At 41.6% G+C, this 13,802-nt stretch overlaps 1 protein-coding gene across 4 annotated transcripts in view; it reads left to right on the plus strand.

Moving 5' to 3' along the window:
• The window catches only part of HECW2 (HECT, C2 and WW domain containing E3 ubiquitin protein ligase 2), a 163,465-nt gene that overhangs the window by 66,132 nt on the left and 83,531 nt on the right, over nucleotides 1-13,802 (plus strand). Inside the window, exon 1 of one of the 4 annotated variants that reach the window (XM_084289279.1) lies at nucleotides 9,175-9,463. The exons of the other annotated variants lie outside the window; for them this stretch is intronic. Within the exon in view, the coding sequence (XP_084145405.1) occupies nucleotides 9,424-9,463 (40 nt within the window). The 5' untranslated portion in view covers nucleotides 9,175-9,423. Of the gene's footprint in view, nucleotides 1-9,174; nucleotides 9,464-13,802 lie in introns of those variants that run through there. 4 annotated transcript variants of the gene reach the window in all.

Raw genomic sequence — 13,802 nt, forward strand, 5'->3', positions numbered from 1 at the left:
AGTAGCCTTCCTTAGCGCTCTGTTTGCATGGATGTGTTCTCTTTATGCTGACCTATTATTCCTCTCTGTCTGTGGGTTTTCCACAGCATTGCTTATCAGCCATTTGGATGCCTGAGAGAGCACACACATATAAATAATACAGCAGGACGTTACTGTTTACTTAAGCTAGAGATTTTGTGGTTTGTAAAAAACGAAAGGAGAAGTTGCTTACGAAGAGGTGTCCCCAGTATCATAGCTAGGGGATTCACCCTTTATTAGAGGGAAAAGGGGGAAGCATTGATGCCTGTTTCTACCTTGGGTTTGAATCCATGCTCTTGGTCTTTTCCCGATTTTTAGAAGGTTTTACTTTGTTTTCAATTACTGGAAAGTTGATGTATGATTAAAGTATGTTGTTTAAGCATAAATATTTTTCTCTATTTCAAAGCAACAAGCTCTCTTGACTTTCTAATAAATTCCCTGAGAAACCTATTACTGTCAAAGACAACAATAGAATAGTTTGCATTCCTGCTTAAGCAGCTCATAATTTTGAAGATAAAAACCACAAAACCCAGCTGCTAAGAGAATATTAAATCCCACAAGATCCTTTGGGGTTGTGTGCTGCAGAGGCATGTTATTGACAACTTTAGAAACTAGGAGGATTTGTAAAAGGCAGTGAGAAATTACTTGGAGCTGGCAAGGAAAAAAACATTTTAAGAAATATTTCTGTATTAGACATGGGAATAGACTTGAACGCTGAGAGAGAAATGCTAGCGGATACCGCGTCAGGAGGCTGGAAAAGATCAAGAAGACTATTGATCAGATAACATCTGAAATGGCAAGCAGTAATCCAGTGCGATCAAAAGTGAACCCGAGGATGCAGGAGGCAGTCTTTTTACTTTCCTTTCAGTGATGAATCAATTGTCTCCACACAGTGCTGAAGGATGCCACAATGCTGGAATTCCAAAGTTACTTGTACCATTATAATAGTTCCAGGGTTCAAACCATCAACAATCTGAAAAGGCAAAAACCAAATTTCCTGGATCCATAGTTGTCAGTTACTGTATGTGGCACAACTCCTTTCTTTTTTTCTGTGCATTTTATCTGTGGGTATACCACATCTAGGGCTTGTTTTAGTCCTTTCCCTGTAACAATAAATAAAACTTACACACACGATGGAGAGGTTCAATTAACTTCTTCAAGACCCTTAAGGACTGTCTGGCACTGACTTTCCTCCTTGCTGATTCGTTCCAGGAAAGAAAATTTAGCTTTGGGAAACCTGAAGAGGAGACGTTATCAAAAGCAAAATAAAACCACCCAACTAGCTGGCCATAAGATCTGCTGATGGATCATCATGTGCAGAGCCTGTGTCAGCTCTTTGGGTGATGCTGGCTCTGTAGCTCAGAATGTTTTGTGCCCTGAATTTTACACCCTTGCTCATGAAGAATTCATCTTTATTCTTTCTAAATAAAAATCTTATTGAAATCTTTTGATGATTCTGGTTGAAAATTTTACATGCACAAAAAGCATAACTAGTGGAGGGTGTGCATACGTGGGCAGTTCAATCAGCTGAGTCTTTTTTGTGGTTACCTTCGTTTTCCTTGGTGGCCATCAGCAGAATCTGCCATCTGGCAAGGCCTCCTTCCCATTGCATGCCTGAGAGCTCCCCATGAGCAAGATTTCAGCTCATTAGGATGCTTTTTGCCCTCAGGGGGATTTAAGAAATACAACCTTTCATCCTCTTGTACTTTTTTTCTGAGTTGTGTGTTGTTCTAGAAAATAAATATGTTTACTAAACCTAGCCTTTTAGTTTGTTTGTATGCACACAATTAAAGATTTTTCACTAGAATTTATTCAGAGTTGTTACTATATGTATCTAATGAATTATTTGGGCCTGCAAGCTTAGCAGTTTGTATCTCAACAGTGCATGTAGGGTCTGCTGGTCAAGGTGTTGCACACAGTGTGTGTAATGGTTCCTGACGTGCCGTGGTTGAGCTTATCCTTTGAGCTGTATGATTATTCTCTCTCACTTGCTAAAATGTAAATATTTCTGTGAGAAATGTGTCTTGGAATATGTATGGGAAAAAAGAGTGCATCTGTAGATAATGCACCATTGAATTCGAGTCAGTTTTTGTAGAAGATAATTGCAGAATTAGTAACACTTGAGTAAGGTGCAATGAGACATTTAAAATTATTGTTGATTATGGTGATCAATAACCAGTTCTTGCTTTCTAGCAATGTTGAGGTGATTTTTTTTGTCAGGTGATTTATTTTTTTTTGACTTGGGTACATTTATTAACCTGAACACTTCGTTAGTAAAATATAGTTTCTTACAATAACTCATAACATCAGTTTTATAATCAGAGGATGAAATAGAAACAAGCACAATGCTTGTCAAAAATGTTTGCAAAACTGAGGTGAATTTTTAAAATAATCACATAACATTATTGAGCTGTAGGGCATGGGAATTGAGATGGCTCCTGTTAATCAGGGCTGGGATGGCTCCTGCTAATTAGGGTAGGAAGTTTTATAGTTTGTTACGCAGGCAGTAACAGTCTTGATATTTTCCTTAGATATATCTTAAGGTACCCATATTAGCAGTGAGACGGTTTCTGTTACTAATGCACCAGTGCTATTGTAAATCCCTTACAAGGTGGGGTAGTTGCTTCTACTGTATGAGGGGCTGGAGGAGAAGGGAAATGGAAGCAGAAGGATGGACAAATAGGAAAGAAGGAAACTAGAAAATATTCTGTGTGACCCTGCAGATTGGTAGTAACAACCATGCTGGTAATAAATTTAACTCCACTTCATGGCTATCTATGTAGCATGAGGCATATTGCAAAATATGATGGAGAAAAAAGGTTTGTACTAAAGCTGAATGTTCTGGTGTGTTTTGGTGGACAGTTGCCAAATAATCGATGACTGGTTATCTGATTTGAAAATTTCGTAAATATAACCAGAACAAAGGAAACTTGGAACAGTTTGACAATACAGATTTAAACTAACATGTGTTAAAGATCGCCACCAGTCTCTTGTGCTTTTTCCACATGTGCATTTCAGTGATGTGTATGACTCCTGATGGGCAGATGTATATTTCACAATGCTTCAAAATTGTGTTTTATTTTTAGATTTGCAAACAAAATAAAAGTAAAAAGGGCACATGGTCATTTTGGCTCTATTTCAGGCCTCTCAGTTACAGCAATTGTGGCTGCTTGATGGTCCCACAAGAAAAACCTGTTTTTGAAGGGTGAGTTAGTTATAGGAGAACTACGTGTGGAATGAAGTACATTTAAGGTTAGCTTACCAGCTTCCCAAGTGAGCCTAGATTTTACCAGAATTAAACACAGAAGAGACAAATACATCATGCAGTCAGACTCAGTCTGATTTCCCCTGTATTACAGGCCCCTCAGTGGTGCCCAAACTTTTAACTAGCCTGAGTATCGCAATTCTCAGAAAACTGGACCACACTGAGAGACCAGCCCAAAGTTTTAACTAGCCTGAGTATTACAATTCTCAGAAAACTGCTGAGAGACCACGCTGAGAGACCAGCAGCAGGCTGGCTGGTGGCGGTATGGAGACACAGATGGCTGGGTTCTCCTCACAGGGCCAGGACTGCGCCCGGCGGTGATGCTTCTCCATTTTGTAGGCCGTGGGGTGGCCTGGAGGGTGCTCCTAGTCTTATTAGAGGGAAGATCCCTTCCCTGTGTGAGATCTGGTGGTCACAGGAGCAGGACATACTGTTGTGGTCTCCCGGGCTACATGTGCTCCCTCAGAAGTGGTCGTCCTGTTGAGGTCCACATTGCCACCTGTACCCGATGTCTGCTGCTTCTGAGGGGACAGCCATGGTATTCGAGTGCGCTGCGGAAGGAGCGAGGGGGATGAGGAGTGAAATGGCATTCAGCATCTCTGCAAGTAATTGACTGAGGAATGGAAGCGTGAGGCTGAATGTTAACAATGTTCCTATTGCAGAGTAGGAATTTTTCTGAGCACGTTTAGGGTGTGTGAAGGAGGGAGAATATCAGGGCTGCTGACCTGAGTGGCAGTCCCGACAGAGCTGCCACAAATATCTGGCCTTTCCTGAAGGGATTTTTGCTGTTTCCACCTCAGAAGCATTTAACCAGGAAAGAAAAACAAACAAACCAAAAAACCAAACTTTTCTCTGGTACTTTTCTGCATTGGGTATTTGCATTCATGAGTAAATGCTGCTGGTCCATAAAAAAAGCCAGCATGAAGGCTATGAGATAAATGAGCTCTCACTTCTTCTTCTGGCTGTGAGATAACATACAATCTGTACCCACACGGTCACACCAGAAAAGGCCCTCTCTGTAAGTGCAGCTGTGCCAGCAAAATTGTGCTTTTGTTGATAATGTTTATTTACCAACAGAATTTATCCGGGGGCAGGATAGGTAATGCTGACAAAAGCAAAGCTTTGCTGCTATCATGTCTTCAGCACTAGGAATACTTTGTTATAATTTCTAGTTTTTCTGGTAAAGACTTGTGATGTGAACATGGTTGCACATGAAAGTGCATGCCCTGTATTCCTGGGAAGCTGCAGTCCTCTTCTGCAGGCTCAGCAGTTCGTGCACTGTCAGTAAACGAGTGCTTATCTCAGGCCATGTACAGTTGCAGTTGAGAGGGAGAACGATGAAAAACATCCCACAATAAAACTAGATTTGCAAATTAAACATGACACAGAAAAGCTTAGATGCTTTTACAGTATCTAGCCCAATAGTGACCTTTTACAGTTATTTAGAAAAATTGGTTTGTTTCTAGGTTTGCTACATACATCCCAGGCTAACAGGCTCTTAGGATACTTGCATAGACTGAGTTTTCTTTTCTGTTGGATTTGCTACCACTGAAAGCAGGTGATAATCACCTTTACTTTGCACATTTGATGTAATTCACATTGCTTCAGCACAAGAGGAGTTGATTAGCAAACCAGGACAAACTAAGGACCTAAATTTTTTCATCTAAGATTAGAAAGAAAAGGTTGCAGTAGAACACCCTTAAGCAAGAAACTTTGTATATATATGTATTTGTATATATATACAAAGTATGTGTGTATATATATACTTGTACATATAACACTAAACATTGCTTCTTGTCGGGCTGCAAGGTTGTGGGACCAAAGGGATGTGTTTGGGATATGGCGGTGGTGATATGGGTATCACAGAGACGAGCATATTGAGAAGGAGTTAAGGTGGTTGCGAGGGTGGGTTTACTGGGGATATAAGACGTAAGTCTTCAGGAGGCCAGAGAAAACTGTTGATTTTTTTTTTTTGGTTGGCAGAACAGTGTGTTTCCTTACCTGATCCTCGCAATGCTGACACCCTCAGCATTCCTGAAATTCATCCTTTAAGTGTTAACTTGTACTTTCCATTTTCTCACTATTGCATGTTCCTTCAGGCTTCAGCTAGCTTGTATTTATGGTTTCCCTCACACACACACACAAAAAAAAAAAAAAAGAAAAAAAAAAAGAAAAAAAAAGATTTATTTTTATGTTATTTTTTGTTGGCCAACTAGCCCTTTTATCCTGCATTTCATCTTCTCAAGATATAGCTACCTGCACAGAACAACTTCTCAGGAAAGCTCACATACACTAAAGGCTGTGAACAGTTGGAGGGAGAAGAATTAGGGAAGAACAGGGAATTCCTTCATCTGCATGGAGGAAAAGGAGTCTTTGGGTGCTGTAGGCAGATGCAGGAAGGAAGGCAAGGAGAGGAGATATGTTGTATCTGCAGTGAGATGCAGCATGGAGATGGGAAAGAGGAAAGTTAGGAGATGGCATCCAAGGAGCCTTGGGATGGTGCAGGGCAGAGCCTCTGCCAGGGTGCCTATGGAAGAGCACAGGGGCAAGGAGGAAGGAGAAAAAAACGGGGAAAAAATGATAAAAGTTTGATATCAACATGTTATCTATGTGGAAGCTGAAGTTGCTGAGGTCATGCATTGGAAATCATCAGAAAGTAAGCAGTGAAAATAGAAGGCCACATAGCTGAGTAGATCAAAACAATTGCAGTGACTCTTCTACACAAGGAGCACTCCTCTTCTTAATGGTGGATAGGGCAGCAGTGTACCAGTACTACTGGAGACTTGCTGCAGGAAATGTACCAACCTTAACAGAAATCAGAAAAACTACGTTTATATTTTGTGATTTAAATTTTGCAGCCAGAGAAAAATAACTTCAGAAAATTATATACCCATATTTCTAGGGAAAAAAAAGCACACCAGTTAAATACGGACATAAAGCTGTAGAGAAATTAAACAAAATGCCCCGCCCCCCAAGAACAAACAAACTGGCAAAAAAACCACCAGCCGACTACCACCAACAACAAAATCCACACAAAAGAAACTATGTGTAAAAGATTATGTATGTTTGTGTTTTTTTTTTTCGAAGGGGCTTTCTGAAAATTGGATAATAGTCCTGTGTGGATAGTTGTAGGTTCTTGAGTTGTTTCTGCCAACAAATGTGCATTTTTCCTACATCCTGAGAATGCTCCATATGTCTTTTGAGCATGTCTTTTTAATTTTAATTAGAAGTCTTAAGTTCTTTAGCATTTACTTTGATGTTGAATGCTGGAGATGGGTTTCTCAAATCAGCGTTGTCGTCTGTCCCTCCTCCCTCTCCTGACTATTGCCACAGACAGGCAAGGGAAGGCAGGAGCTCTGTTGTCCAGCTGAATGAGCCCAAATACACAGCTTCACCAGTGGGAATTAGGTGTTGCACTTTGCAGGGAATGTAGAGGCGTTTTAGAAGGTGTTGGGACACTCCGACTTCCCTGAAGCTCCGTGTCGTTGTGGCTACACGTTGCAGGAGAGACGAGCACTGCGTACGAGCCTTGTGTGGGATCTGCTTCCAGGTGTGGCTGGTGGGCTGCTCAGGGACCCCGTGGGAGCAGCATCTGCACCGTGGGGTTTGCACATGTGTGAAGCAACAACCGGAGTGCGGTGAGAATGAAACGCGCATCACTTCGTGGAAGGGGATTAATAAGATTTTCAGGAAAGAGGTTAAACTTGAGGTCATTTCCTTCCTATTGTTACGCTTTTGAATTTTCGCCAAGGAGATGAGTGAAAGGATTTATTTTTGTCTTGGAATGCTTTGAATGTAAATGATGTCTTTACTTTGAATACAGAGAAGTGGAATTGCACTTCATTCCTGCCATTATGCTCTGTGATTTGTCTGAGAAATTGTGGTGTTTTTCGTTATCTTTATGTCAGGTATTCTGGTTAATTAATCCTTCGAGCTGCTACTATGCCTCCAAATACCATGTTGTGTGGGGGTCCGTGGAGATGCTCTGATCCCCAACATGAAGTGCTAGTGGGTGTATACAAGGAAACAAGACATACAATTCTTGAAAAAGTAGGAAACGGTCTATTTTATGGCCTGTGTCAGAATAAAGGCTGTCTGTGAAAAATGAGAGCAAGGATCCTTGCTTACTGCTCTGCTAATTTAAACTTCAAAGGCAAGAAGTATTGCTTGTTTCCTATTTGGGTGGGGGTGTATGTTATGGCTTCTCCCTTTGCTCAGCTTCTGCAGCCGAAGAAGGCAAGTGTTAGAGAAATACAGCATATTCCTCACCATCCTGCCAGCCATGGGTCAGAAAGTGAATAATTGCTTGTGCTGTGTAAAGTAGTACAGTGCAATAAATGTCAATAATGCAATGCGTTTGCTTTGCAGGCAGTCACGGAGCGTGCCACTCAAGAGGGTGCAAGTAGAGGCTTTCCCCTTTTTGCCCACAGAGCAGAGCAGCAAGGGGATGGATATGAATCTTCCTCCCGGTGTGCAAGGGAACAAATTGCTATGGCACCCTGAGGAACAGCCACCTCCCAGCTTGTTTGACTCGGAGTCCCGATATTAAATACCTGTCTACAAGTGTAGTGATGGTACCTGTACATAGGCTGGAGTTCAGAAATGCCACCCAGCATTCCCTTCCTGGACTGAGGCCAGAGCCGGCCCCAAACTCCAGTCTGTTCTGAGGTCATGCCCTTGCCTGGAAAGAAGAGCCCAGAGGGCTGCTTTTTTTTCATGTGCGAGGCTAGAAGATACACGACAGTCTGGGAACTTTGTTCCTCTCACATTTTTAGGGCCTCATCTTATGTTTCCAGCAACGGTTTGAATTTCTCTTGCAGCAGTCAAATTCTGATGTTCTTTCCCCTCGTGCCCCTGGAAAGTACAATTCCTAGAGGTGCTTATGGAAACAAAATGTTACAGCAGCTTTCAGTTCCTTGTTAGCAAAAAGTCCATCATACTTTCTGTGACTGGAAGTATTTGTTGGAAATTTGTCAAGCTGAGGAGGAATAAGTAGTCCTGTAAGTGTTGTTTTTCTTCCTTTTTTTTTCTTTTTTTTATTTTTTCCCTCCGGTTTTCACTAGGAAAAAGTAAAATTTGCCTTGAGAGGTTTCACACCATACTCCACAAGCACGCAGTTCCTCATTGTGTGCTGGGAAGGACATGGGCTGCAGGCTGCGGACCAGGTCTGGGCATCTGCTGCAATACTTGAACCCTACTTGCAAACCAGCCTCCAAGCACCCCGCTTGTCTGCGTGGTACTGGGACTGCTTTAGCATGGTTTGGGTCCTTGCCATGATTTGAAGGGTTTTTAAGTCCGTTTCTGGTGTCCGCCAGGAAGCTCAGAGCATCTACTGACCTACACGAGGAGGGGCAGGGATGGCAGCACTCGGCCCCGTGCTTCTCCTCCTGCTGAGGCGTGCACTGTGGGCACTTACCCTGGGCTAACGGCAGCTTCATGCCAGCTAAACGTCACAGAGCAGTCTGCTCTACTCTGAAACACCTGGATTTGTAGGGGAGTGCTGTGGGCGGGTGAAATATGGGGTGAACAAAGGCCAGCACTTCCCATGGGCTCTCGCTGCACTTGTCACTGTGTCGGCCTTGCGGTTGTTTCTAGGGTTTAAAATCCTCCTGTGTACACCAGCCTGCTCCCCGTTGCGTGGGCCGTGGGCTGTGTTTTGGTATCCTCCCATGGAACAGGCAAGGAAGGAAGTGCAGGGAGGATGGGGCTTTTGCATCCTGTACCCTTCAGAGGGGAGTGGCCACAAACAGATTAGTTTGAAGGACATAATACTTCATATGTTTTAACATGGGCTGTTTGGACACAGATAAAAACCTTGGGTGAAGGAGAAGAGGCAGACAGTTGTGTGTTGCTGCTAGAAACTGTCTGGGAGTTCGAGGACATCCTTCTGAAATCCTTTCCTTAAAATGACAGGAGGAAGAGAGAACGGAGAAGCAGCTCGAGAAGCAGTGACTCTGCAGCAGTGTTAATGCAGAGCTAAAGCTTCCAAAGTTGAGCTACACAGCCTGGCTCTGGAAGGCAACTTCTGCAGAAAATATTGTTTGTGGCTGGGAGCAGGGATGCTACTTTCAGGATCCATCCTGTAAACACTGATTTTTTTTCTTAATTCTCCAGTTTGTTAATTGGACTCAAATGGAGGCATGCAGTTTAGGATCCACAGATACCCTTTGGAACGGCCAGGTAAGGCTCGATGGTGCCACAAAGTATTGCTCTCATTTCAGCGTTGTGCTGCCCACACTGGTGCTACCTTCTGGGAAAAATACTCCGGTTCTACTAGAAAGCCCCCAAACTGTTTCTAGACTGATATTGGGAATTATGTGAATATCCCAGGCTGTATGCTGCATGCAGTGAGTTAACAGTTGGTTGCAGAGCAGTAGGTGATACATGGTGTATTTTAAATGGGTTGCTATAATGCGATTTATTCTAATACTTGTTTTCAATGAACACTCTGCCTGCAAGTGCTAATTTGCTTACCGGCTTTCCAGAAGAGGAATGAGGCCTCAGGGAATTAAAGTTGTCTTCTCCATTAAATGTGTCCTGACGCAGTTTTGTATTGCTTTTAAGCATATTTTGGAGAAAAGGAGGAAATTAAACTATTTCATTTTTTTTCATTGAACACTGTGCTACTTCTGCAATGATTACCCACAGGTTATTATCGCTAATTTTTTGTATTTGTAGGATTAAAATGAGGGTACAAAGACAAAATACTGCACAAAATCTAGTGTTAGAAACTTGTGTCATCAGTTGCTCAAAATGCACAGTTGGTACTCTCAGTCATGTTCTTGCTAATTTTACATTTTTGGTGACGGTCTCTTTTATTGCTTGGAACCCTTTCCTCACAACATCAAGCGGGGGGCACTTACTGGCAGCAGGGCTGGGATTTTGGAAGCCATGCAGTAGAATGCCTGTACAGCAGACTTGTGTTCTACACTGCAAATGCCATCCTAAAAACGTCCTGATGCTTGACTCAAAATTAAGTTCAGGATTATCTTCCAATGCAGCTGTTAATTTACAACTCTGTAAGTCTTAAAGACTAAGATAAACGATAACAAAATGGACAGAGGATGATACTAAACAGTATGCTTATGAGAAAAACTGGTATCAAATCAGAGAATCTCAGTTTGAGGCAAACCTATACTTAGCCTTGCCATCTACCAGCCTTCCAGCTCCTCTGATGCGCACTGTAAGAGAACACCTGATGAAAGAAATAATGTTTAGAACAATGCTTTATGAGTGTCCCTGGGCTGGGAATACACACACCCCTTGGTAACACATCATCTTCAGTGCCCAGGAATTTATTAAAGTTAACCCAAAGTGCTACGGGGTCAGCGTTCTGACAATCTGAACTTAATTTAAGTTTTAAAATTAAGAATAAACAATACACGCTCTTAAAAAGATTTTGCATAGAACTTCTTCCAGGAAGGGATGAAAAAACAGAGATTAGGAGGTAAATCCCAAATGAGGATGACAGAATTACGTGGGGATACAATGCTGTTACCAACATGATTGATCTTTTCTGAGCTCAGCTGCATGGATTTTCAAGAGCTGTGAATTAGAAAAATCCATATACGGTAGTGAAAGATGAAAATTATAAAATCGTATGTAATTAAATCCATTCAGTGACATTCTGAATCTCTTTAGCAGCACCTTCTCTCTGAGCTCTGTGTTCAAGCATCTATAAATAAGTTATTTGATTGCAGTAGGGAACTTCAGCATTTTTTTCCTGTGCAATAAATCCACGATATTTCGTTACGAGGAGTTTGTAACTTCTTTAATGCTTTTGGTTTTTAAGAGTAAAAATCCGTTGTGTTCCTGGAGACGAGCCTGTTCTCACACAGCCTAACACTAGAGACCACAGAAGGTGGGACCAGAAGATGAGCATTGGTTTGCACGTGAGCAGTCTGTGCACTGGGAATATCAGGCTGCCTTTGGTAACAACCAGTAGCAGTTCTTGCTTTTAACTTGTTTTGTTGTCTAAGACTGTATCTGTTTTTTTTTTTTTTTTTGTTTTTTTTTTTTGGTGGGTTGAAACCTGGCTGAACTGCTGCCTTTGATGTATTGTGATCAGTTGTGAGCTGGTCCTTCCCCTCCGCTCTGCACTGGTAAGACCGCATCCCAGTGCACTGGGCTGCAGTACAGAGGGTGCATGGATGCACTGGAGCTTCTGGTGGCTCTTACTCTTGTACAAGTGCTGTTTTATTGTGCAAACTTGGTAAAAATGCTGCTGCCATCTTTCATGCAGCTGCCCATACATTTACTCAGTACTTGCGTATTGCCTTGCACGTGAGATAGCTGTGCCGGGCTGACAGCTGGCAGGGGGAGCTGCCTCCCCTGCACAGCCATGGTAGGGCTGGGGACACGGGGACAGACGAACTGCTGACATGGAGGGCACAAGCTGGAGACGTTGCATGTGCCTGATTCACCTTGAAGGGTTTTGTAATGATGGCAAAGCCTGAAAGAGAAAACACTACTCTGAACAGGTTTGCTTCGCAGCGATTTCAAAGAGCACTAGGCAGTGTAGAGTCCGTACAGGGATATTTATTACAACCTGCCTTTTATTGCAGAGCGACATACATTCTCACATGCCCTGAGATGTGTGGGGCTTGCAGCACAGCGAGAATCAAGTTACTTTCTGTAATATTTCATGCTTTTAGAAGATAAGATTATACTGTGGATCTTCCACTGTTCTGTTTGTTTCAGCAGTGTAGACTGACTTGACGAGATACCAGTGCAGAAGGATGATATTTAGTTGCATATTTTATGTTCTGGGAATGGATATTTATATCTTTTCTTTGGCCCAGATTCTAGAACAGCAGCCAGTTTCACAAACAGCAACAATTACCAGCTAAAAGGGGAGCAGAGCTTCTTACAGTTGAATTTCCCTAGGGGTACTATGTAAAGGTTTTGGAGAAGAGGAGAGATGAGGTAGTGGTAATTTTGACTTCTGACGTGATGCTTTTCATGCTGTCAAGCGCTTCTTTGTTTTACCCAGCTGAATATCGCTGAGACTATCACAGTTAAACTTTTGGTTACAATTTTGATAGTTAAATTTCTGCAGTATTATGTATACTTCAGTATTTTCATGCTATTTGATTTCTTTTGCTTTTTGGTTCCTTTCTTTTTCTAAATCCGTGAACTAGGGTTTGTATTTTCCATATAAATCAGTAATGTTGTTTTATCCCCTATGTAAAAAACTTCACACAAGTAGAAGAAATCAGCTGTTTCAGGAGAAAATGATATCTGCCCAAAATAAATTCTGTAATTTGAGTGGATTGCTGTCAGGCAGTGGCCTGTCAGCATTTTCCATCCATCCGTCTCCACCACCTTCTGTTGCAATGGCAATGTGCCTATGGGCAGAGTATCAGGGATTCTTCTTCGGTCTTTGTTACTTCAAAATGGGCTATTCCAGGGTGAAATGGCTGAAAATCTTATTTGTTGTTGAATTTTATTAATTAAGGTGTTAGAAAATGTGCTGCTTTTTTTTTTTTTTTTTTTGTAACTATCAGCTCAGGATTTCATGCTTACCTTGCATGTTGTTCATGCGGGACCTTTCCTAACCTCACTGATGTCCTGGTAAAGATTTCTGTTGGCTTTATTTAGTTACAGATTTAAAAAACAAAGAACAATTGCTTGTATCTGAAGCATTGGAAATCTCACTGTTAAGGGCTAATTTCACTCCTTCAAACTTCCTTGATTTGCTGAAAAAGAAAATACTCAAACAATTCATGTTTATGGTCATAGTATACTGATTATCTCTCCTTCTGCTTAGAATTATGAACAGATTTTTGTCCAGTTGGTTAAATACAGCTATTGAGAAGAACCAGAGCATGTGAAAGGAACTTTTTTCCTCCATTTATCTCTTTATTTACCTAGACATAATTAGAACAGTGAATAGTGTAAAAGTATTTGTGTTTCAAATATCCATTGAATTTCTCAAAAATCTGCATGCTTTTGGTAGCAGTGGTTTGGATAACCAAGATTGTGTCATGGAGTAGGCAGTCCTGTAGATACGCTAGAAGTTAAATTAGTGCTCTGGGAATCCATGAGATATCTCCCTGAAAGAAGTGGGACCCTGGATAGGGAAAGTACACTGAATAAGCAAATAAATAAACAAAAATCCACAGTATTGTTTCAGTTAGTGTCATTGCAAGCTACAGAGATTTTTGAGGCGCATGGACTGCCTTTTACAGGCTGTGCTTTTTGAGTTCCTCTTTATCTAGTGTTGCAGAATGCACTCAGAGTTGGGTAATAAAAAAGGAATTTTATTTATTTATTTATTTAGAGAGTGAAGTTTTCAAGTACTACCGGAAGGAATTAGGGCTTTATATTGGAGGCAGCAGGTATGTTTGTCTAACAGCTGCGTAAATACACTTGTAACATTTCACGATGCATACTTCCAAAGAACTTTCTGTACAAAAGAAGCTGGATTTATGTCAGCTTCCTCTGGGTCATGGTAACTGTCTTCGTGCCCCTTCAAACAGCTTCTCCCTCTGTTTTTGTTTCAGTCAAATAGGATGCT

The sequence above is a fragment of the Netta rufina genome, assembly GCF_964035555.1.
Source record: "Netta rufina genome assembly, chromosome: 6".
In the NCBI taxonomy this organism is placed as follows: Eukaryota; Metazoa; Chordata; class Aves; order Anseriformes; family Anatidae; genus Netta; species Netta rufina.